At 35.3% G+C, this 24,524-nt stretch overlaps 1 protein-coding gene across 1 annotated transcript in view; it reads right to left on the reverse strand.

The window, feature by feature from the left end:
* The window catches only part of COL28A1 (collagen type XXVIII alpha 1 chain), a 56,109-nt gene that overhangs the window by 26,940 nt on the left and 4,645 nt on the right, over positions 1-24,524 (reverse strand). Inside the window, exons 7-22 of the mRNA XM_066564312.1 lie at positions 24,107-24,133; positions 22,959-23,003; positions 20,503-20,547; positions 20,154-20,207; positions 13,953-14,021; positions 12,468-12,536; positions 11,229-11,297; positions 10,226-10,294; positions 9,392-9,460; positions 8,801-8,869; positions 7,412-7,480; positions 6,370-6,441; positions 4,440-4,508; positions 3,806-3,877; positions 3,138-3,206; positions 340-408 (exon numbers count right to left, since the gene is read on the reverse strand). Of these exons, the coding sequence (XP_066420409.1) occupies positions 340-408; positions 3,138-3,206; positions 3,806-3,877; positions 4,440-4,508; positions 6,370-6,441; positions 7,412-7,480; positions 8,801-8,869; positions 9,392-9,460; positions 10,226-10,294; positions 11,229-11,297; positions 12,468-12,536; positions 13,953-14,021; positions 20,154-20,207; positions 20,503-20,547; positions 22,959-23,003; positions 24,107-24,133 (1,005 nt within the window). The remainder of the gene's footprint in view (positions 1-339; positions 409-3,137; positions 3,207-3,805; positions 3,878-4,439; positions 4,509-6,369; positions 6,442-7,411; positions 7,481-8,800; positions 8,870-9,391; positions 9,461-10,225; positions 10,295-11,228; positions 11,298-12,467; positions 12,537-13,952; positions 14,022-20,153; positions 20,208-20,502; positions 20,548-22,958; positions 23,004-24,106; positions 24,134-24,524) is intronic.

Genomic DNA, 24,524 nt, shown 5'->3' on the forward strand with positions numbered 1-24,524 from the left:
AAAGTTGCAGCCCAGATGACAAGTGACAGAAGTAAAATATGATATAAAGTGTTTTAGAGGGGAAGAGGTGAATTTGAAGAACTGTATTCCTGATGAAGACTTCCTATGGGAAGTTGCAGGGTGAGGTACACTGGACTAGTTATCCATAGAATTTTGTGTTTCTTCTTTGTAAATATAAGAAGTTTATTTTAAAAATAGACATAACGTGGAATGATGGAAAAGTTGAAGAATTAGTGAATTCCTTTACTTAAAAGGTTCAAGTGGTGTCTATATTTTCACAGGAGTTTTGCATATGTCTCACACTCATTTACTTTTTATCTTTTGTCTAAAACCTCCTACCGTTGGTCCCATTATTGAATTTCCAGGTTGTCCATCATCTCCCGGTGGTCCCTGGTATCCTGGATCCCCCTATGCAAAAAGAAACAAATTCAGAATTATATTAACTATATTCAGTTTTAACTTCAAAAGTTTTACAGAGAAGAACAAGTATTCAGTTCTTTCTTACAGAGACAATTTTTGAGCTAGGTAACATGAAACCACCAAGGTTTCACTACCTTGATTCTGACCTCTTTCACAGTTCTGCTTCTCCCCAGCTGTGTAAAAGAGTTTGTTCTAGCTTGACAAATAACTTGATGGCTTTAGTTTTCAGATGAAGGTTGAATGTCATAATTCACTTTGAGAGGCCAGATGCACCTGTGGCTCCTGCCTGCTTTTGCCCATAAGCAGGCTGCATGACCTTGTTTCTGTCAGAGCGCAAAGAGAACAGCAAGGAAATTCAAAGACAAGTGCTGAGACAGAGTATGCTTAGAAAGCCTGATGCAATGGCACAGCACTTCAAAATTGCAAGTTCCATAGTCTGAAGACTCAGGGAGAAACTCGAGTTTTCCACAAATATTACACAGCTCAGCTCTTTGGTAACAGCTCTGTCAGTGGCTTTCCAGGCAAGCAGTCAGGCTTAGAACTCACATTCCTTATGTTAATCTTCATGGAACAGAATTTGGCTCCTTCCGGTGTTTACACTTTGGAAACAGATGTTTCACTTTACATTAAGGAACTTTCTAAGAAAATATAAATTTGTAATGAAACACTTGCAATTTCTCAGTGAGAAGAGCATGCAGTATTTCAGGAAACATTCACTAGGGAATGCAATTAAATGCTCTAATGCTCTAAATCACTCATCAGCTGTAACCATGACAAAGAAATATTAGAAAAAAATCTTTCTAATGTCACTGTCCCCATATTAGTAACGACATAATGATTGCTAAGGGAAATAAAACTCCAGTCCTCAAATGTGGGTGTAGCTTAAAAGAAATAAACTCCCAATGGACACAACCATGGCTGCCCAGGAGGTAAGACCTCTAGCAATCACTAATCACCATCTCAGCTACTTAGAGATGTCCCAAAAAGACCTCAGACTCCCAGAAATAACTCCAAGCTTTGAGAAACATTCTCTGCATTAGAAATTTATCATGTCTGTCTTCTCAATTGCTGACACCAAGATGTTTTAGGAACAAAATTAATAGTTATCATTGTGCTTTCCACAGCCGAAAGATAAAACAGACCTGTGTAGTCTGTTACATTATTGATCAACTGTCCAAAACATAGTGGATATTTGTTTAAATCAAAGAAGTTATGATGGAAATAAAGAGACAAAGTTTTGAATATTTTTGAAAAATCAACTTGCATTTTATAATTACCCAAATGCTTGGGGTTTTTCCACCAGCTACCACCCATATAAGCCCTGCTCTAAAACTTAGTAAAGAATTTCAAAAGACTCCTACAGAGTTCATTGGATATTGGATAATGACCCCTCTGCTATGAAAGTTGTATGAACTGTACTGAACAGAATAAAATCATAGGTAAAAAGACAAGGAACTCTACAAAATTATTTTTCATCATGAATTTATTAATGAACAACCTTGACTCCCTTACTTGTCTATTTAAAAATGCCACAGTAACTGGAAAAACATGAAGAAGGGAGACTGATTTAATGAAACTTGTCCTCATACAAGTTGTGGCTTTTAGCATGTCACCTGTATTCTCCTCACATAAAGTTTTCACATTATTATGGCTTGAAACCAATATAGGAGATATGGGCACCTCACAATCTTCTTTTTTTCTTCTACATGGTTATATTTTTACTCTAGGTATACCCTGAGCGTTTTGCATTTTTGTCTTTTTTTCTCCTCCATGCACAAGCAAGTCCAAAAGACATAATATTCCTCTGTGATGTCCTATTGCCAGACTGTATATGTCAGATATTTTGTATATACCATACCCTCCCTTGTACTTGTGGAGTGAGGCATATATATTTTTAAGGAAGAAGAAAAATGGGGATGATTTTGCTTCAGAATGATATGATATGCATTTTGATTCCCTGACTCTACAAACTAACACCAAAGGTGAAAAGTATCAACTAAAGTTGAAGTTACCTGACATATTACAACAAGAATAATTTAAGTAACAAGAGTACTTTATTATTTAAATATCACTGAATTTTCAAATATTTTTAAAACCTTCAAAGTTAGCTTTTTTTTTTTTGTTGTTGAATCCACCTATTTTACTCAACAGGACAAGTCCCAGATATTTCAAGTACATTTTTCCCATAAAGAAAATGAGATGGATGAAGCCCTAGCTATCTTTTAGGTGACATTTCATTTCAAGTAGGTCATACAGGCCAGCTCATTTGGAAGTGACAAACAAACACTCATCTCAAAAAAAACCAGCATATAACACCCTAGAACTATACATAACCATATTCTGGCAGGAGTTTAATGCCATATTTTAAGAAGCAAAAAGCATGGCAAATTTGGAAAAAAAACCAACTTCAAACAAATTAATTTCACATGAAGGACCCAACCAAAACAGAAATCTAATAAGTTTTTGGGTTTTTTTAAACAAATGGCTTCAGGAGGAAATCATTATGTACCAAGTTCAGCATGCTATTAAAGGTCCTGGCCTCTAACACTGACTGTTAATTTTTAATACTTTTTAGTCCTTATTTCTGAAATTCAGTATTTTTGTTCCTACAACAAGGAATTTTAAGTTCCTTAAACCAGATTCTTTTAATTTTGACAGAAATGTACACTAGAAATTTTCAATCTATAGTCTCTAGGAAATATGTATCAGATAGTCACCTTTGGTCCAGGAGGTCCCCAAACAGATGATCCAGGTACACCAGGGGGTCCTTTCTCTCCACGATCACCCTGTTACAAAATGGTATAATGTTGACCTAAATAGAGAGTTTGACTTTCTGAACTAAAAAGAGCTACAATACAGATCTACCTCCAAAACAAGCAATACTGTAAAAAATACTTAAATCAACATATTGTTCTTATGAAAGCTGGTCTAAATTTAATGTTTGAAATAACTATTGGTTGAACTGTGTATTTGAATTTTTTTAGTTTGAATTAATTTTTTTGTCTGGCTTACAATCCAATGGAATAACAAGAACACTTATTTCAATTTCTTTATAATTCATTCAGAGCAACGCTTACAAAATATTATAACAGAAAGTTAATGATTCAAAGTAAAAATTTTGGAAATACTCATGGTTAGAATCACTCAGACAACTTTAGTTTAGCTTATTAGTGCTCATGCATAACTATATGTAATTATATCTTTATTCTTTTTCTCCTTGAGAGTACTGTGTCATTTAGGGTAGATGATGGAAATATTTCTGCTTTCCCTTTGTTCTGTTAAGTCTATAAGCATCAGATGCCTGAGAAACTTTTACACTGCATAAGCTTCATAGCTTTTCTAATAAAATACAAGGAGAAGCGTTACCATGGAAGAACAAGCTTACTTTTAGTCCAGCTGGGCCTGTTAGTCCTGTAGGACCAATCATTCCTTTGGATCCTTTTTCTCCAGGGTCACCCTGAAGAAAACAAACTTTTTTTCAATCACAGCAAAGATTCATTCACAGCTGCAGCTACAGAAATACCCCAAACCACAACAATAATTATTAACCCATAGAGACGTTTAGATGTTCCACCCCAAAGGAAATCCTGCTCATTTCTAGAATGTGACCCAAATGTCCCAAATTATATGAAATGGGAGATAAAAGTTGTCTCTCTACTAATACATCTTTCCAGACTTTTAATTTCATATTAAGATATTTAACTATTCTCCTAATTTCTCGAAGTTTCTCTCTCTCTATCAACACACTAAGCTAATCTGTCAATTCTGAACTTTAATTAAAATTCTGTACTGAATTTTTAGGAAATCTCTACTCCCTATTAACTTTAGTCTCTGTGTTTAGGGTCTGATTTTGCTGCACTTGTTCAGGCTACAGTACACATTGCTCTCTCTCTTCAATCCTTCTAAATCATCAGTTAAAATAGAATTGACACTTATGATATAATGAATAAAAAGGAGGTCAGAAGCCAAACTCTTACAAAAGTCTTTAGTATTTCCCCAGCATGCACATCAAGTCATACCTTTTGACCTAAAAGTCCTTTGCCAGGGGGTCCTTCTGGGCCCCTTGGACCTTCTTCTCCCTTTTCCCCCTAACAGAGATTAAATTATTAATTACTTTTCACGTAGTTAATTTTACTGATAGACTTATGAGAAACAATGCTTGCATAAATACTTTTGCCAAAAATGTCGGTAAATATCTGGTTAATTTTTTTCCTACAAAGAACAAAGTATTCTTAAAGCCTTGCAATCTCCTACATTCATAGTCCTTATTTTCACAGACATTTGTAATAGTGCCATTTGCAACTACATCAATCTTTTGTAGGAAGGATTCCATGCATATACTTATAAGAGGAAGAGAAATGCTTGCAAACTTAACAGAAAATGTCTTGATGGACCAATTCTGAGAAGTAATTTTAGAACAATGTATAGCCAGTGGCCAATCCAGGCTGAAAATATTTGCCAGGAACGTTACATTAAATAACTCAAAAATAGCCCACAAAACATTCTATTAAGGAACATTACCTACAAAACATTTATGCATAATACAAGCCAGATTAGTATATAGGGATACCTGCAGATAATTTAGAGAGGGAAAGGTAGATTAAAATGAGGTTAAAATCCATTTCTGATTTGAACTGTTGATGAAAGGGATATTACAGAGCCTGTTGTTGATAGGCATCAGTCTGGATCCCACTATGGTGAGACACTGTCACACCAGCAAATAACTGCTGAAATATCACCATGCTACTTACTGCAGGCATCCAGCTGTTCTGTGCACTGCCCTGAATACCCAGGGTAGCTGCTCAGTTCTACTATTTTTACCTTCAATGGCTAGCAACAGGAAAGGTGACAACAGAATTAATCATCAGAGTAAAGGCAATATGCAAGAGAAAAGACCAAAAACCCAGCATGACCATCTGTAACTTTAACCCAACATTTACTCTTAATGCTGATGCACTTTTGATACACTGGAATCTTACTTTTTGAGCAGGAGATGATACAAATTTTAAAAATATAATTAAGTAGCAACAGAAATGCCACATATTTTCTCACATGTGGAAGGTTTACCACTTCAGGCTAGAGCTTGTCTGACTGCACTTTTAGGTGACAAAAATGTAACATTGCATTCTTAATATTATTTATTACTATTCAAATATTTTCTGATTTAAAGCCCGCAGTCAAAAATGCTAATTTGCTTATTCCAAATTATGTTTAGTTTATCAATTCTACATGGCAGCCAGCTGCTACCCTCTTGTAAGAGCTGCACAGTAGCTGTCTGGAGGCACCTGGATTCTCAGCAGCAGTTAAAAATGCACAGCACTGACTTTTGCTATCTCAGCAGCTTATTCATTTTGGAAAAAGTCCAATGAAAAGCTTTCATTTAATTTACTCTAAACTTACTATTTTGGCCACTCTGTTTTTCACCCCTCTAAATTACTGTCCACCATTTTTAATATATTCTTCTTTTTCCAAATGTGGTGGAGTTTCTCCTAGATCCTCAGAGTTTCCCTTGAGAACAAAAGCCCCGGGTTCAGCTGTTTGTGCGGGGTCCTGCACCACAGCTGGCAGCTTGCAGCCACAGCTCAGCAGCCTGTGAGATGCCCTAAGTCCCAGTGATGCAGCATTACTTCTCAGAGTCAGGAAAGACCTGAACAGGGCACGAGGAACATGCTAAAGACATGAGCTATCTGCTCTCCAAGGAGATTGTGACAGTAGTCAATTGCCCACAAAAGCCAGGGCTGCTTGCCTGCAGCTCAGTTGCTCATTCAGGTGGTAATCACTGTAAGTAGAGTTTGTTGGACACATCTCACCCAGTTCCTTATCCCTGGCAAAAGTATTGGCATATGCTTTCCTCAAGGGTGAACTCCACTGCAAACCTGCAAATATTCTGTTCTTCCTTCATCACCCTTTTAGTACACCTTTTACATGTGGTAAAATATATTTCCTTACCTTTTTCCCTGTCAACCCTTTCTCTCCCTTCACCCCCTTCTCTCCTGGGGTTCCTGGAAGACCTGTAGCTCCCTTAAAAAAGAAAAAATTGTTACATCTGCCTATTTTAAAAAAATCATTTATTCTGTAAAATGGATTCAACAGTTTGTGAAAATATTAATTAAAGATAAATAATATTTTTCCTCAAATAAAGGTTGTTATTTCCAGTAAGTTAAATGCTATATAGAGACACTAATTTTTAATAACCATAAAGTAAGTCTTTGAAATTTCGCTCCAAGTTTCCCACCTATTTCGTAAATCTTGGACTTATCTTAAATAAATTTTTATTTATTCAGTGAATAAAACCATGACTGAATGCTGTTTGTTAGTCTGTGCACAATAACAATGTTATATATATAACAATGTAATTCACTTGCTAAGTCAAACATTCTGGGACTTAAAGAATGATCAACCAAAAATGTCCAACAATTGACTGGGCACTAACCCCTCATCATTTGTACAGACTGACCAAGGCATTACTTTTAACATTTAACAGAAAGAGTTGAAAGAATTCATAAGAAGCAGCCCCGCCAAGCATTTCTTTCATGATTCAAGAAAAAAATCATTAAAAATAAGATGTCTGTGCCACCTTACCTGATTTTGGAAGCCCTATTTAAGTCATTAAAGATATGGTTAACAGTCTTCAAAATGGCATCTGAGGCCAAAGATTTAAGTTTTTTACATCTCTTTCATCACAGGCAGTAACACTGACAACGTTGTTGTCACACAGACTGGCTTTTTTTTTCCCATCATAAAAAAACAGGGGGACAGAGTTAGCAACCTTTCTAACAGGCCCTGGAAAGACCCCACTAATTTAGAAAAGATTAGGGGAAAACTTTGTTCCAGTTATGGTAGTGGCAATGCTTTTACAACCCTCACTGAAATTCCTTCTTATTCTGACCACAGTTAATTTATACCAAAAATCTTCTACTTGGTTTATCAGCAATTAGTGGAAGAATTAAGAGACTATGTAAAGAACAATTAAAAATAAAAGCAGGCTCACTTTAAGTCCTGGTGAGCTAATTCCTGGAAGTCCTGGTTCTCCTTTTTGTCCAGCTTTACCTGGTTCACCCTAGCAACAAAAAGTCTTTAGTTTAATAGAGAAACACAGTTTGACTTCATTGACTTTTGCACAATCTAATTAGCAGCTTACACAGAGAGGAGGATGTGATGGCATTCTACAATTCTATGATCCTAAGTGGTCAAGATTTCAACTGGAGATTTATGTTCTTTAAAATCCCCTGTAACTTGTAGGACTGCATCTGTTTTATTTAACCCTGCAGTGAGTAGAAAGTTGAAGTGAATCACTCCAACTTTATTCCTTATGCTTCAATGCATTTTATTTTTTACTTTACAGGACTACCTCAGAAACTCTTTGGTCCCTGAATGAAAAATGAGTCCAAATAAAGAAAAATCAGAGGTCCTGCTTAAGAGAAAGTTTTAGCCTCCTAATTCTTTCCTCCTGTAGTTCTAAAACAATTAAAGAGATAGGAATTCCATTTTTCAATTTTGCTTTATCACCTGAAGAGAATTGGCCTACCACATAACATGTTTCACAGGTACCTATTTTTCTCTACACTAATATTAAATATTGCTGCTTTAACTGCTGCTTACATGCCAAAATTATACCCAGAATAAAATTACTGGTTTTCTCATGCTTTTTCTACACTGACTAATATCTTCCCTTCAAAAATCAAGGTGATTACTAAGAACACTTCTGATTTACAGTTCATCAGTTCATTCCATTTGGTCTTGTCATATTTCAGCAATTCCCCTTTCCTTGTCTGACAGTGTTCACCTGACACTGTGCCACTAGAGGCCTGGGCTTTGACAGCAATAATTGTTTTCCTCACTTCTGTGTTCTCTTCCAGCTTTCCCTCCTTCTGCAGTGCAGGGTCAGCTAAGTACACTTTATTTCTTTTTTCTGTCCTAGTCTTTCTGTCTTTGGTTTTGGTTCTTTCTCACGATGACCATCAAAGGCTGAAGTCCAGGCTGAAGGTGTGGTGGGATTAGCCTGAAGTCTCAAAACTATCACTGAACTAAAGCTAAACTGTTTAGTAAAATTATTTACTTGAATACCGCATATATGTGGCACCAAACTCATTGGACACAAAGATGTCTGACATATCCTCTTAAAAATATGTATTCCTTTAGAAACAGAAGTTCATATTCACAAAGGCTAAGGGCTAATTCTAAGCAGGTAGAAGACATATATTCCATTTGGGGAAGATCTTGATAACATGGATGGCTTTCTTTCTAAGATTCAAAAGGAATTATTATCTCAAATAAAGTTACATTTTCTTCTCATCAAACACATTTTTGAAAAGCCTGGAAAAGATACTTACTGTTTTGTGACAGTGCTGCTTTTAAAAAACAATGTCTGAACCTTTACCTTTGGTCCTGGCCAACCAGAACCTCGAGAGCCTTTTGCCCCAGGGTTTCCTGGTGGACCCTGTGCACCCTATAAAGCAAAATAAGTGAGTCTTAGTGCATTACACTCTTCCACATCTGAAAATCACCACAAGTCCATCTTTCAGTTAATAACAATTTCATCTTATCTTTATAAGAAATCTTCCTTCCAAAATTAGCAGAACCCAGAAGATCTTTTGAAATGTTTCAGTTTATCAACTGCTAAAGGGTGTGTTCAAGTTTCAAAGGGCTTGACATTCAGAATTGATAGGTACTTAGCCTTGTAAAATTCTTATGTATATCACTGCCAAAGCAATGCTATCTGATTTACCTCCTATGCAAATTATTATGTAGATTAGACCAAATTTACATTTCCTTGATTCTAAGACCATTCAAATCAGTCAAAATCAGTTGTATTTACAAGCTTTGCTTAAAAATTATTTTGATACTTTTGAAAATAAAAAAAAATCACTATGAGATTTTTAATGTCTTTACATTAAAATTAGAGCTCTGATAAAATATAAAATGAAAACTTTATGCCAATGCTCATTACATGTCCAAAATGTCGACTTACCTGCCTTCCTTGATGGCTTGGTCCTGGTGGTCCTGGTGGGCCCTGTGGTCCTACCTGGCCTTGGTCACCCTATAGAAAAGTATTCCCAAGAACTAAATTGCAATAGTCTATGCTATCTGATTAACATATTTAAACCAAACACTGAGTAGCAGGCTTCAAGCTGTATTATCTTGAAGTCTGCTGCTTCTATCTGAATTAAATGGAACACTGGAATTCTGCCTATGAAAACTGATCTAACAAAAAAAATGCCCCTTCTTCCCTACAAACTTTATCTTGTTTATAACATTAGAAGACCACACCTGTAATTTTATTATTAGAAGGATCCATAGCTCATCTTTACATACTGAGATCAATTTTAAAGATTTTCTTGTACAGAAATATAGACAGCTTCTTGCACAACACTCAGAAGAAAAACTCAAAATGTAAACACAGCAGCTGCAGAGCATATCAAAAACCTATAAATATCAGTGTTTCTTTGCCTGTTCCAGGCCCATTAGATTAGATGACTCAGGGATTTTTGCATTTTAAAATATTTATTTAAAAATTAAAAGATTTTAACTAGAATATTTCTGAAATTATTTTAGGAGGAAAAAAAAAGTACATTTCTTCCCTCATACTCCCAGCTGCATAGAATAGAGTCATTAGTGCTCTAATTTAACATTAACAGGCTCAGCTACTTGCATTGATAGAGCTGCATGGAACAGTGTAACATAGCTGCTCAGATTCAGGTAAAATATACCCTTGTGTAGTTGTGATATTATAAAAACTTAATTGTAATTTAACTATAAATATAATTGATTATACATACAATTATAAATATACTCTATGCCTCACCTTGTCACCTTTGACTTGGTCACCTTTTGGTCCAGCAGGACCACGGGCACCGTCACTGCCTTTTTCACCCTAGAAATCGATGACAGTTTTGAAACTTGTATTTAGGAACTTATAAAGAACACTGTCTTAGACAAACTGGTCATCACAATGTGGATAATGAGGAAAAATGTATTCCTTTACAAACAAACTAGAAAAATAATCAATGGAATTACCAAATTAGAGAAAAGAAATTGGTTACAATTCATAACATACTTCATCTGCACTCGTGTTTTTGAACATAGGACTTCAAAGGGAGAAAATTAAATACTAGGAGGAAGGAAGTTACATTTTGAAAACATGACAGTATGCTCACTAGTCAAAGAAATCAGTTCAGACTGAGTGCAAGGACATGACTGATGCCTTTTCCATAAAAGGAAGAAAAATCTCAGTTTAGTAATTCAAGGCTCTAGAGAATCTTGAAGCCAATAAAACAGAGGGATATATTTTGATGGGAAACCCAGTTATGATTTATTCATAAATTTTGTTTGTACAATTATTGTTTGTACTTTTTTTAAAGAAGTAGACATGTATTAACCTAGCAAATGCCCTAAATGAGATAACTGTCCACAGAGACTCATACAACTCATCTTTCAGTCTCCCAAAATGGTAAGGCAAAATGAAAGCAGTTGCTGAATATCTTCTTCCAATACAGAACATAAATAGCTCAGTAGTTTCTTGGAAGACAATTTGTCTCACTAATGTTATCAAAAGAAGTTCTCTCATTAAACACATAAATAAGAGAATCATTAACTTACTACTGATAGAGGGCACTGTACAAATTTTTTTGTAATTACCTGGATAGAAATTCTGAAATCAGCAGGATATTCTGGGAGCACAGATTCAGAAATCCAAGATCCATCATCCAGAATTTTATACCAATGGAACTATCAGTGCCCTTAAATAACTTAGACACTACTTCAAATTTGGTCCACAATGTTAAAGAAAGTAATTTCCATAAAACTACCTTATCTCCTGGAATGCCCTGTCCTGTCGAACCTTTTTCACCTGGTAAACCAGGAGGGCCAGGTGGTCCCTGAAAGAAAAACAAATATATATTCAAACTATACCAGCAGTTCAATTTTTTATAGAAATTTTATGTAATTTGCTAGTACAGGATTTTGCAACATTTATGACACTGGTAAGTGAAAATGCTTCCACAATATCTGAGTGAGCCCCAGCAATTAAAACGAACTGTAGCAACCATTAGTTGGGTCATTTGGAATAGAATAAGCCAATGCTGAATTCATGTGAATTACATAATTAGTGTCCAAAGACTGTACTTTTACAACTCAAATGAATCTGCAGATTTATGTATAAAAGAATTAGTATTACAGTGAAATGTATTCCCTATAATTTCACATAATTTCATGATTTTCACAATAAAAATCATCAATTTGAACATATTTTTTGTACATAATTACAGGTTATATAGGCAACACTAGAGAATGTTAATTTTGGTTTAAACAAATACAGAAATAAGTATTTTTCTAACACTTTCTGTCCTCTTGCAAAACTCAGCTAACTATTTTTAAAGCTAGTAAGTATTTTTTAAGGATGATCTTGATAAACCAAAAAGTTTCCACATATTTTTGTGAGAAAAATAGTCTTTCACAAATGAAAGTAACTTTCAAAAATACTACAATTAACCTAACACCCATCTACATTTGTGGCTTCATATGAACAAGAAAACCATACATTTTATACATTTCAGGAAGAAAAAGCACCCATTGAGCATTAAATCAAGAGCTTGCCAAAGTTCTATAATTCAGAAAATAAAGACATAATTAAAAGCATGTAATTTGGGTCCTTGTTCTTGATGGGATCCAAATTACACATAAGAGTTGAGGGATGTTTAATCTCTTTTATGTTCATCTTCTTAAAATTCTAATGTAGACAATTTTTAAAGATTATCGTCAACTTAAACAAGTAGGAGTACATATTATATGTGTATATGTGTATATATTTTTATATATACATACACATACATATATTTTAAAATTATTTTCCCAAAACTGACTTGGATGTGGTTTTATTCTCCTTCTTGGACAAGCCACATGCAGCTACTGATGTACTGGGCTGGAATAGCTTGTGCTGCTCCAGACTAGGTACAAAGTAGTCATGGAATCAGTATCCTATACAAGTACTGACAATCAATTACATATTTGTTGCATTTAAATTCCCAATGCATATATCACTGACTTACAGGTAATCCTGGCTCACCAATTCCAGGAGGTCCTCGCAATCCAACTCTACCTTCTCGACCTTCAGCACCCTTGTGAAAAAGAAAGTTAGAAAGTTCAATCCTAATTCAACTTGGTACTTTTGAAGAGCATAACATTTATTTATAGGTGATTTAATGGCATCACCACAAAGGCTTGAAATCTAATGTGCAACTTCTCCTAAAGGAAAAAAACCCATACATGATGTCCTAGAAATATTTGAAAGTACCTTTCTATTAATACTTGAAACACAAGATTGCATTCCAGCACTGAAGACATAGGGGTAACTGCTTAAAATTGCAAAGTCTAAGAGATGAAATGGATGAGGGAGTTAACTCAGACTAAATTTGGCTGCAGCACCAAAGCAGGAATGCTCAGATGTGAGGGATGCTCACTGTAGCCTCTATCTAGGTACTTGAATTGAAGCCTGCTTCAGTGGAATATGGGATTGCATGAGAACTCCAGGAGCTGTACAGTTTCTGCATCTTCTACTTACAAGGTGTCATAATCTTCACAGTTTCTCCAGTTTACTGAGGACTGTGTGCTTCAAGGATAAGGGCACAGAGATTTTTATCTTTCTACAAAGCAGTAAAAGACAAGGGGGTGATATTTCTTCTCCATAAACTATTTTCCCTTCTGGAAGGACAGAGTGTTGCTCCTTTTACATGGTAAAATACTGGTTTCTGAGCTCATAAACCCTCTCTGGGTTCTGGGGTCTGCCCTACTGCACAGGAAATATGCAGGAATTCAATGAATGTACAAATTAGAGCACTAAAAGCAAAAAAGTGTAAGTCTGTTCGATGGTGTCTTTTGTATCCAAACCATGGGGAAAAGATGACAGAAAGCTACACCAGAGACTCAGCACTAGAACTAGAGTGAGCTCTAGTTCTACCCAATTTACATTTCTTGCCTGACTCTGAGATGCAGGTCTCTGACAAAACTTGTAAACTAAGGAGTCATGTTTCCTATGCAGATGCTTTTGTAGTTTTCCATGAGAAGATCTGGCTGGCCAGCATAGGCAGACATGACTTTTCCAAGACTGGATTCCACCTTCTAGTCTTTTGCAGTAAAATGAGATGGAGGAATGAAATGCTGCATCAGAGAATCTTGTTCCCTAGTGAATGACAAGGCAAATCTCTCACTTGGCCATATATCACGGTGACTGAGATGCATTTCTATACCTGGAAATGTAGCTTACTCATTAGTGCAAGCATCTGCTAGTGCTGGAAAATTATCTCACACAGGTAACCCTCATTTAAATGGCATTGTTTCTGACTTCTATCAATAGGATCATAATAAAATTCAAGAGTTGCTGGAAAAGCAGGTCTTTTATCTCTATCCTATGTGAATACAAAAACCTGTCAATCAGTGATAAGATTTTGACTTTGATAAAACTGTAAGTGAGAAATTTAATTCAAAACAATGACTATCCAGAGGTATCATCTAAGAAACACATTTCTGAGAGTTACCTTGGGTCCTGGCTCTCCAATGCCAGAGGGTCCTGCAGGACCATAGGGACCTGGAGGGCCTTGTTCTCCCTAAAGAGAAAAAATGGAAAGAAACTATTACTATGAATAGAAGTTTAAGCAAATTCTGACAGAGCGTCATTACAAAGCCTCATTTAGGGCTAGAGAAATACATTTCAAGTAAAAAACAAATATGCAAAACAAAACAATCTAAACCTGTCTTGGGGAAATATGTTTAGATTAGAAGCAGGGCCAATATCCTGGCCATACAAGATATAATAATTTTATAAAGTCACTCTTTCTATGTGTCATGAAAGATTAAAAAAAAACAACCTTTTTTTTTTGTTCTAACTTTGGTTCTATCTTTCATCCAATATTCAGTGCTTCCACAGACTTTTCTTGATAGAAAGATGGTATTTGGAAATGAAGCAGTGCTTAAGCTTCCAACATTGCACTCAAGGTTCTTGTTGTTACAACAAATGCACACATAGCATGACTGTTGCTCCTATTGCTATCTTTGACTGCAGCTTCTTCTCATTCTCTTCAGTATACTGTGTTCCTAACAAAGCCAACACAGCCACATAGTTACTAATTTTCTTTTTACCAAAATGTGTTTGTTTTGTGGGAAGGTGTTCATTTTTTGGGACTCAACTTTTATTTACTTATAAATGCTATATGCTGAGTTCTGCAACCTTTCAATGAGAATTTTGCACTTTAGAAGTCAATAGAAGTGTAAAAAATTACATTTCCTCACAAAATCAATCAGTTTTTAATCAGCCAATGAATGAAGCTAAGATGCATATAAGTAAAGATACAGCAGAGGTAAATAAACAGACTATTATTGAAGCTTAATTTCTGATAACTATGCACTTGTAGTGCTACTGCTGCAGCTTTAGATCTAGATTAACATGGAACTTGATGCCCAGACTTAAATTAATTCCACTACAGAACAGTATAATAATTTGGAAACAGCTATGAAATTTAAGACATTCAAAATGCAAGATTTGCTGGCACATGTTCATAATCTAATAAATCAATACAGCACCAGGAGAAGTTATGTTTTAAAAGGCACAAACAAAACTGCTATCATTCAGTGGAATAGCATATCTCCACATAGGACACTGATAGGGTATTAACAACAATTGATATTGTGTTCATGTGGATTCTGTGCATGCAGCTATTGTAAAAATACAGAACATAGCTAAAAGGTTGACTGTCTTCCTAGATAGAACTTATTGTTTGGGTTTCCTAGTAATATTTTCATTAAACCTTTGGACCAGAGTCAAAATTCTGTTCATTTGTATACAGATTATCATAAATAATGCAATTTTTACTGATATAAGTCCAATTGAAAATTTACCAGTTTTCCTCATACCTATGTTTTTCCTGATGTGTTCGTTTGAAACTGATCAAACAAAAACAACAAAAATTCCTCAAACAACCCATCTTCTATGCTTCCTACACTCTGGTGCCTATGAAGTTTTGCCTTTCAGCCCATAGGCTTCCTTGCCTCAGCACCAACTCTGGCTTCAGTGCCTTTCCACTTGACAAGCCACATTAACAGGTTCAGCCCTTTGCAGCTTCAGGGCCTAGAGACAGTTTAGGATGGACAGGGATGGATGCAAGAGGTGCCAGAGACAGAGAGGAACAGGCACAGGCTGCTGCAAGGCAAGGCAGTATGCTAAGCATTAGCTGCTCCAATTCACAATCCTTGATTCTTCAATGGAGAAGGCAGGCTGGAATTTCTGTCGTGCCAGGATGTATGAACATGGTCCACAGAATGAATCCAAAAAATAAGTGAAGTTGAAAATGTATTTTAAAAAATATCCATCAGGTAAAAAAAAATATTTCAGCTGTACATAGCACTACTATGCCCTGTGCATGGCAAATGCCACTCAGCACATTGCCTCCAGCTGATAAAACAAAACCCCTGAAATGGTGTAGGAACTTGTTGCATGCTGAAAAATGGTAATACAGGCTGATTGATAATTGATAAATTGATAAATACAGGCTCATCCCTCAGCTGAAACAATAAGCCAACCCCCTTCATTGTGCTTGGAAAGTGCTCTCCATTTTTTTTCCCTGTCACCCAAAAGGAGATTGCATTTCCTGTCTATGTTGACAGTCCCTGACAGAATTTCCCAAGGACATTAACTCTGAGGGATGCTTCCTATCACAAATAATTCATTTCTTTGCAAGCTCACCCACATGATAGAGCCATGTCTTGAATGCAGATGGGAGTCCTGCTGAAGTTAATATTTTTCCAAAAGCTCTATTTTTTAACCATGATAAAAACATTACAGAGTTTTCCTTCCAATAACTGGTGTCATGTGCCTTGCAAGAGCTGTTGCTGTAGGTATGGTACTGTTAGGTGATGGGGTAGGGAGAGTAAAAAGCCTTGTGATAAAAGTCATGTAGGGTAATATGAAAATATTGTTCTGTGACACACCTTTTTATGGATAGAAGAGGATGCCTGAATATTAATGGAGAAAGAAACTCAACCTTCTAGCAGACAATATGCAAAACTTGGAAATTTAAATGATTCAGTCTTTTTTAAAGACAGAACGTTTCAAACTTCAAATGGCTATTAACAAATCTGGGTTTTATCTTCTGTGGTCTTGGTGCAATAGGTAATGTGGAACCTATGAAAACCATGAAGTTCTGGCAATAATGTCACATTATGTCTACACGTAAAAAGAAAATTCTGCTCATTCAAAAAGGTTTTTGATAATAATTGTCTTTGTTTAATGCTTTGCTCACATTCTTTCTTCTCCCCTTATTGGGATTTTCCTTCAGGTGGCATGTAGTATCATCTTGAGCAATGGGAAGGAAAATTACACTTGATGGGAGCTTAATGTTTCTACATATTGAAATTGTACCATTTTAAACCTGGAACATACCTAACAGTCTAACCCAAAAAACTCACCATCCACTCCCCCTCACTGTTCATTATGTTAGGATGAGTTCCACTTAGTGCCAGCATAAATAATTTATTTCCTTTTTAGAAAGCCCATGCATACTGTAAGGGACACAAACACACTGTATTTCAGTCTACAATGTGATAATGATTAAGCAACAGTAAAAAAAAAATCTTTCAAATTTAACGATTTTATCTTTAAAGTGAACATTGGCAACAACAATGCAAATAGATATAGATATTTTAACAGATATTCTTGATATTTTGTATTTCTTAGTTGAGACATCTAGGAACTAAACTTGTTCATAGGAAAATTGGACTTTTTCCCAGTCTTCTGGGAAAGTTGTAACTTGCCACATAAGTGAGGAAAGAATTCATATGTCATCAGAGAAGAAGCAGATCCCATAGCAGCTTGTTCTGGGAAATGTATTCAGGAAAATATGCAACGATGGATTTTTTACAGAATTGTCCCAGGATAATTTTATGGGAAAAACTGCTTTGAATATCCATATTCAAACTTAACCTTTTCCTTAGAAGTTTGAATATATGTCTGTTCATAAAACTTTATCCTTTAATTGAAAATCTTACTATGCAAATCAAATTTTCCAGAGAGGTTCCTTACTACAGCAGTGGATTTTAAGAACATCAATCTCAGCCTTTCCATGAATATATTGTGATCTCTAGAAACATGCACTTTATATCTAGTAGCTGGTTCAAGAGTTTAAATAAACCCAATGTCAATTCTGAAACGATAACCATAAGTACTCTCTGCTCATCACTTTTTTATGAGTGGAACACAGGTCATAAATGGATTTCATGCCTCAATTTTATAATCTGTAACTATATAATTCAGTTTGTAATTTATCCACTATTATTATCCTCACTAAAAAAAAAATCTTCAAAAATTACCTTGAATTTACTCTTATGGAACCTTACTGGTGCTATAGCATGGAATAAATTGTTGTTGGCTTGGGTTTTTTGAAATAAATATTAGTTAAGCATCTGAAAATAAATTAAAAACAGACAAAAAATGTCAACTAGTCTGAGTAAATCAATACATATATGCATGTCTAAAAGAGATTTTTTTTAATCCAAAACTGAGAATACTAGGGGACCCCAATTTAGCTTTGCAAAAATGCTACATCGATTACTAGAACTGTTTTCCATTAAAATCATGATGATTCTGTTTCTTTCCTGGAGTGGAAATCAAGATGAATTAAGTCTTTTTGTCTTAGAATGTTGGATTTTTCTGGGGTTGTATTGCTATTGAAGGGCAATGCTGTATTTTAATGAGAACACAACAATATGTTGATAAATCCAGCAAAAGACATGAAGTAACCAGTTCAGATGCTTTTTAATTGTATTAACCAACTGAGTTAAGAGATACGTAGAACCTAAGCAGGAAAATGACAGAAATCAGACAGAAATAATTTATTTTATCCAAGGCTATTATAAATACCTGCCACTTTTCAGAGATATTGTATTATGTGTCATGAAAACTAATTTTAAAAGAGCCCTTTAATAATCCTCCTGTGAGGACAAAAAATATTGGAAAGACTGCTATGTGTCTGAACCAAAAAAGGCCTTGACCTTTACAAGCTGAATGGCTGTTTATTAATCTGAAAACAACCACTGATTATCTGTACTGATCATTAATACATTTTTCACTCATCTCAAATAAGCTCCAAAATGCCAAAGGTTAGCTTTGGCATTAGGTATGGACAAGAAAAAAACCCTAAACATATGATTCTTCCATGCTCTTTAAATATAATTATCTAAGTGTATTAGCTAAACTTGTCTGGCAGTATTTTTATTATTATAGATGTTTGAGCCTAGAAAAATCGTGACTACAGACTTTAAACAGCAGGCTGGCAAGTTGAAAGCTGATAAGAGAAGGAAGTTTCTCATTCTTACTGAAAATCTGCAGCTAAAGCCTGACAACAGATCATAAATACTGTATCCATGTAGATGGATTCTAGAGAAAGATGTGTGTATTTTAACGACATGAAAATATGTGAAGGGACTGACAGGAGGACATACAAGGTTCAACAAATATGGTTTTGTATATAATAGAAGTATTTGGTTCTACTGTCTTGGACTCATCACTGTGAAATGACAGATAAAAAAATTACTGTCATTTGCTGTGCTGAAGTTAGAGAGAGACATGATTTTTCCACCACATGCATGAATAGTTTCTTTCAAACTTCATCCTATTTCTTTTTCCACTTCTGAAGTACTCTGCACCAGATTTCTCAATCAAACATTTTTTTGAGAAGATGAAGAAATGAGAAGTATGAAAAAGCATTGGTCAGGAGGAGGAAAATCATGATGGATGGCAATATTCTAAATTTTTTATAATAAATGTTTCCCATATCAAAATTTATTTCTGTGAATTTTCTAATTAATTGTTGCCTAAGAAACAAAACATGAGTGTTTATATAGTGCAGCTTTTATAAAGCAGCTTTGTATGAATTAATTTGTCTTGTATAACTTAGATTGTTAGCCAGGTGATCAATGATCCTGTTGTAGAAAGTCTTTGTATCAAACTGATAAATGGAAGATCTTTCTGTACCAAACTTTGATGTTAATAACTCTCCCATGGGCAAGACAACTATATTCACATAAAGCAATTTTCCAAAGTTTTGCAAACCAGAAAACTTCCTAAATTAATCACACACCTTATCCAACTGATTTTGCTTGACAAGGTGTAGTCATTAAGTCTAAATTATCCATTTTAAATATCTCTAAGGCATTAATTGCCATAAAATCTCCTACCTTGACCAATTTCAAAGTTGTCCTGAGTTTATCCACCACACAAGCAATTAAAGATTATTATAAATAATCAGTCTGAAGGGTTTAACCTTCATCTAGAAATACTTAAAATCTTTAAACACAGGCATTGTAGGCAAAAACATTCTAGAAAAAAAGTTTCCCAAGTGATGGTGAAAGTCAAGACATATTCAGGTGATTTAAATTCTGACATAAGTGCTGTGGCTCTAGGAAGGTCCTTGGTTGCATCTTATTGTGCATGTTCTTGGAGAAATGTTCTTATAAAATGTTCTTGTAGACCCAGATAAGAAAGCAGGTGCATGTGCCAACAATACCAAACCTTCATCACATGATGGTGCAGCACCCATGTCGGGACATTATTGCTGTGCAAATAACACCACTAGTAACAAAGCTACTGAAAAAAAGGATGGTAGACTATAAAGGATCTATAGAATTTCTGCATCCTCTCTCCCTATATAAATAACATGTTCAACAACACATTCACAGCTACATCTTACCTTGTTTCCTTGGATGCCTTTTGGGCCTTGCTGACCTGGATCTCCCCTGATACCCTACGGAAAAGTCAAAGCAAAGAGTGAACTGCCTTTGAAGACACATACAAATGTTAGGGCTTTATTTCCCCTGAATGGAGTACATTATAATATAGCACAATTCTAAGCTCTAAAGGACAAGAGTTTTCTGCATCATACCCTGTGAAGTGCCCAATACATTGAATATTGTTAATACTTAAAAACCAGTGCCAGTAGAAAAACATGGCTGTTTTTCACAGAATTAACAGGTTGTAAGCAGAAGAACCTTACAAAATATAATCTTTCCTTTTTATTTGGTAGCTTTTAGTTCCCTTACCTGAGGTCCCCGAGGTCCTGTAGGGCCCACAGAGCCCTGTAAACCCTGAGGAAAAAAAAGATTCAATTATCAGATTAAAAGGAAATTCCAATCTGCTTTCAAATGTGAGGCACTTGACATGTACATGTAACGGCTCAAATCTCTGTTCAAGCACTTTCTAGAGACTTTATCCTCTCACCAGAGTACTGCTGCTCTCATACTGTGTTCAGTAATTGTCTGCTACATTCCACCCTCAATATTTGGTTAAAATGCTTTTCATATACAACAAGCACAGTGAATGTACTTGCCCAGCAGAATCACACTAATAGCTCACAAAATCCATTTTAAATGCATCTGAAAAGTTTTAAATGCCATTTTAAGAAATTTAAAATGCTTTTTTTATTCCACTAGGTGTGATTTCTCCATTTGATGAGTTCTTACCAGTCACCACCACTTCAGATTATTAAAAAATCTTCCTGCTTCACTGTTTTTTTTAGTCACAACAATGTATATTCTACAGAATTTCACTTCCTCTGAGTCAATACTCAGTTATAGTTTATTTTTAAAGCAAAAATAGTTTTGAGCAAATTTACTGGTTTTAAATTTCTCTTTTCTTTTAATTAGTAACATTTATATGGGCAGAGGCGCTGGCAGACTGCTGCATTTTTCAAGATGTGTCACATTTTGAACTTCCAATAGCCTCGACAAATTTAGCAGTGATACCTATGCAGACACTCCATCAACTGCCCCCTCTTCAGAGTCAGAAATTTTAAACAATTCTCTGCTCCCTGGCCTTTGCTCCCAGGCCAAGCATCAGCCACCAGAGAGAGAGATAAGCCCACTCAGTTCCAGCACATTTCCAGCCCGACTACACAAGTAAGGGATGGTACAAACAGTGATATGCTGACACAATGATGGCTACTTTTGTAGCATACAAATGTATGAATCAGTTCTGATTTCAAACCAAACAGAAACTGTCTGAATTTCAAGCCTGAACAGCACTTGAAAAAGCTCTGATATACAGAACTGAAACTACTGGATTCAGTCTGATTAGTGAGATTGGAAAGTGGTAGTGGATAAATGCAACATTTTCAAATTGGACTCCCAATCATGCTTCAATATCCATCACCCCAGCTAAAGATCAACCTCAGAATACTGAATTTGCTTCTCATAAAACTGGCTATTTGTGTTCTGTGTCTGACTTTGTCTAGCCTAGGATGCTTTCTTTAAAAATAAAGCCATAACTTTGTTCTGTCTTCAGAATTTGTGAACGTGAAGGTGAGAATTCTGGAACTGACTGAACCCCATCAGAGGACAAAGTTTTTTTCGTCACTGTCCTCAACAGAAATGAAGCAAAGCAGATTTTTGGCAGCCCTGGCATGTTTTCTATATCCAGATTTCTTGGCTGCTTTCATTACGTTCTTTGCCAGCTTCTGAACATCTTCCTTTTACCTTAGTAGATGTTTCACATAATGTCATGCTATTTCTCACATGCCTGGATAAAAAAAGTATGATCTTTCTTTATTCCTCTGAGAGATGCAGCTCTCTCCTTTTCCATTGATATGTCAGACTTTCTGATTCACTGAAGTCTGAAATTTGCTGCCATTTTGAACCACAGTATCCCACAAGATATTCTCAGTCTTTAGATTTTCATTATTGTATAATGCCTTTTTTTCTTTGCAATAAATACTTCTGGAATGAATATTTATTACTTCCTATTTGAAATTAATCATAAAATAGCAGCTTCCAGGAAATCAAAAACTTTTCAAGGTGGTCTTTGATAAAGGTAAACATAATATGGGTGTTAAAACTGAAGAAATGTGCTTTAATAGAAAGAAAAGTGCAATCTAATTGCAATTCTTAGCTATTTGCACTATAAATCAGTGGTTTGCATGACTCATACAAATCTGCTTGTGTGAACTCAAGATACATGATTATCTCACTTAGCAGTCTGTTATCCTTCCATCTTTCAGAATGTAAATAAACCAGGTAAAAATCTGTATTCACTTGCAACACTACTGCACTCTGCACAGGTTAAAAAGAAAGGAAAACTGGATAGAAGTGTGAATTCATATCAATCAGCACAGATGGGCTTGTAGACTTGAAGTTGTTCATGTCAGATAAGAAGTGCTTTTATTGCAATATACACTCAAATTGAAATTAAACTTTTAAGGAAATAAACTTGGTGCTCTCTGCAAGATGCTCAGTCCTGTGTAAGCAAGGCTTGGGAGTGGTCAGGGCAGCTTCTGTTTTAGGTAAGGATCTGTATTTCTTAGGCAAAATGGAAAAAAGGAATGTGGTGAATAGTTGGTTCAGTTCTTACAAATCATTCTTCTACTATGAATGTATCTCTACCACCAGGGAATTATAAGGTATTCCAAATTTACAATACTCTTCAAGCTGTGTTTATGAATATGTTCTATGATTTTCTGGTATCTTCATCAACATGAAACAGTTCAAATAAAAATTATACTTACTATTTCTCCTTTTGGTCCTGGGGCTCCACATTCTCCTCTTTCACCCTTTATAAGAAATCAAAGGGTTCACAGCTAAACAAGATGATTTGATTATGCTACAGGCATTAAAGACTGCAAGCAGTAGCACAAGAGGTTTAGTTGACTCTGAGGACTTAAAAGTTGCATCATTATATATGGTCTGTAGAAGATAAGATCTGCTCTACTTAGGATAGTTTGTTCCTGAAAATGCCTGCAAAACATCCAACTTATATCAGAGGATAATACATTTAATATCTAATAAGTTTTGCTGCAGTTTTCCACCTCACTGCACTGTCTCCAGAGATCCTTTCTGCGCTCTGATTTCATTACTGTGATGCCTGAGATTTTCCTGAGTAACAATTGTGATATTGCACATATGGAATGAAGAAAGAATTGAGTCTTTCACTGATGATTTAACATATCTACAGACACATGAAAAGCAGACCTATGAGTCTACTGTTCCCATTTTCATGAAATCTTATCACAAAATTGACTGAAGCATTTTACTAATAAATACTAAGATTCATAGAGGCGCTGTTTTTGTTAACAATGTGGAGATATAAGTGTCAAATGAAGAAAAGTCAAAATGGAATTATCTCTATTTCATTTTTGACTACAATGGTCCACTTTGAAATTCATCTCTAGAATCCTCCAAGTCACTGAAATGCATAGTTTTTTTATCTTCTTGGAGAGACTATATTTAAAATTTTCTTGATCGAGCATTAGCCCTTGCAAATTATAAATAGGTCAAAAGCAAACTTCCTTCTGCTGTTTTTTCAAAAGCTGATGGCTGTCACATTGTGTTTGAAGCAAGCATTTTCTCTTTCTTTCCACTTAACCTCTTATTCAACCCACAACTTTCTTTTCCTTCCAAAAACTCTTTTTCTGGTTGCTGACACTTTTCTTTTTTTATCTTTAGATTACAGTCTCTGATTTTGTGTGGGTTTTTTTTTTTTTTATTTCCAGCATTCCAGTCTGTAAGCATTTACATAAAATTTGAATTTACTTCTGGGGATTGTATCAGGAGCTTTCACAACAAAAAGACAAGACAAGCTCTTTTTTTTCATTCTTTCACATACACTGTCAGCAAGTGACAATTTATTTTCAGATTACTTCTATAAAAAACTTACCTTGTCTCCCTTGTAGCCAGGAGCTCCCTATTCAAAAATTGAAAAAAGGAAAAAATCATAAAAGAGAAAGCAAAGGCCTAACATACTGCTAATTTAAGCAGAAAAAGCCCCAATCCCCCGATAGTAAAGAACTATGTTTCAGAAGTTTAACTATTCACTACAATAAAATATCTCTCTGAAACTGTTTAACATATAATTCTCTGCAAATCTAGATGTGTATTTTTTACTCATATATTAGCTGTAAATATGCCACTCAGTTTGCCACCTCCTAGCAAATACATGCTGCCATTTAAATGGGACTTTTAAACTGAGTTATTCTTATACAGGGAGTAGTGTTAATCTTTCTCCAGTGAATCAACAAGAAGACAGAGAATTATCAGGTGTTAGAAGCCACCAAAGAGCCATGCAGTGTTTTTAT

Source organism: Molothrus aeneus, chromosome 1 (genome assembly GCF_037042795.1).
Source record: "Molothrus aeneus isolate 106 chromosome 1, BPBGC_Maene_1.0, whole genome shotgun sequence".
Classification (NCBI taxonomy): Eukaryota; Metazoa; Chordata; class Aves; order Passeriformes; family Icteridae; genus Molothrus; species Molothrus aeneus.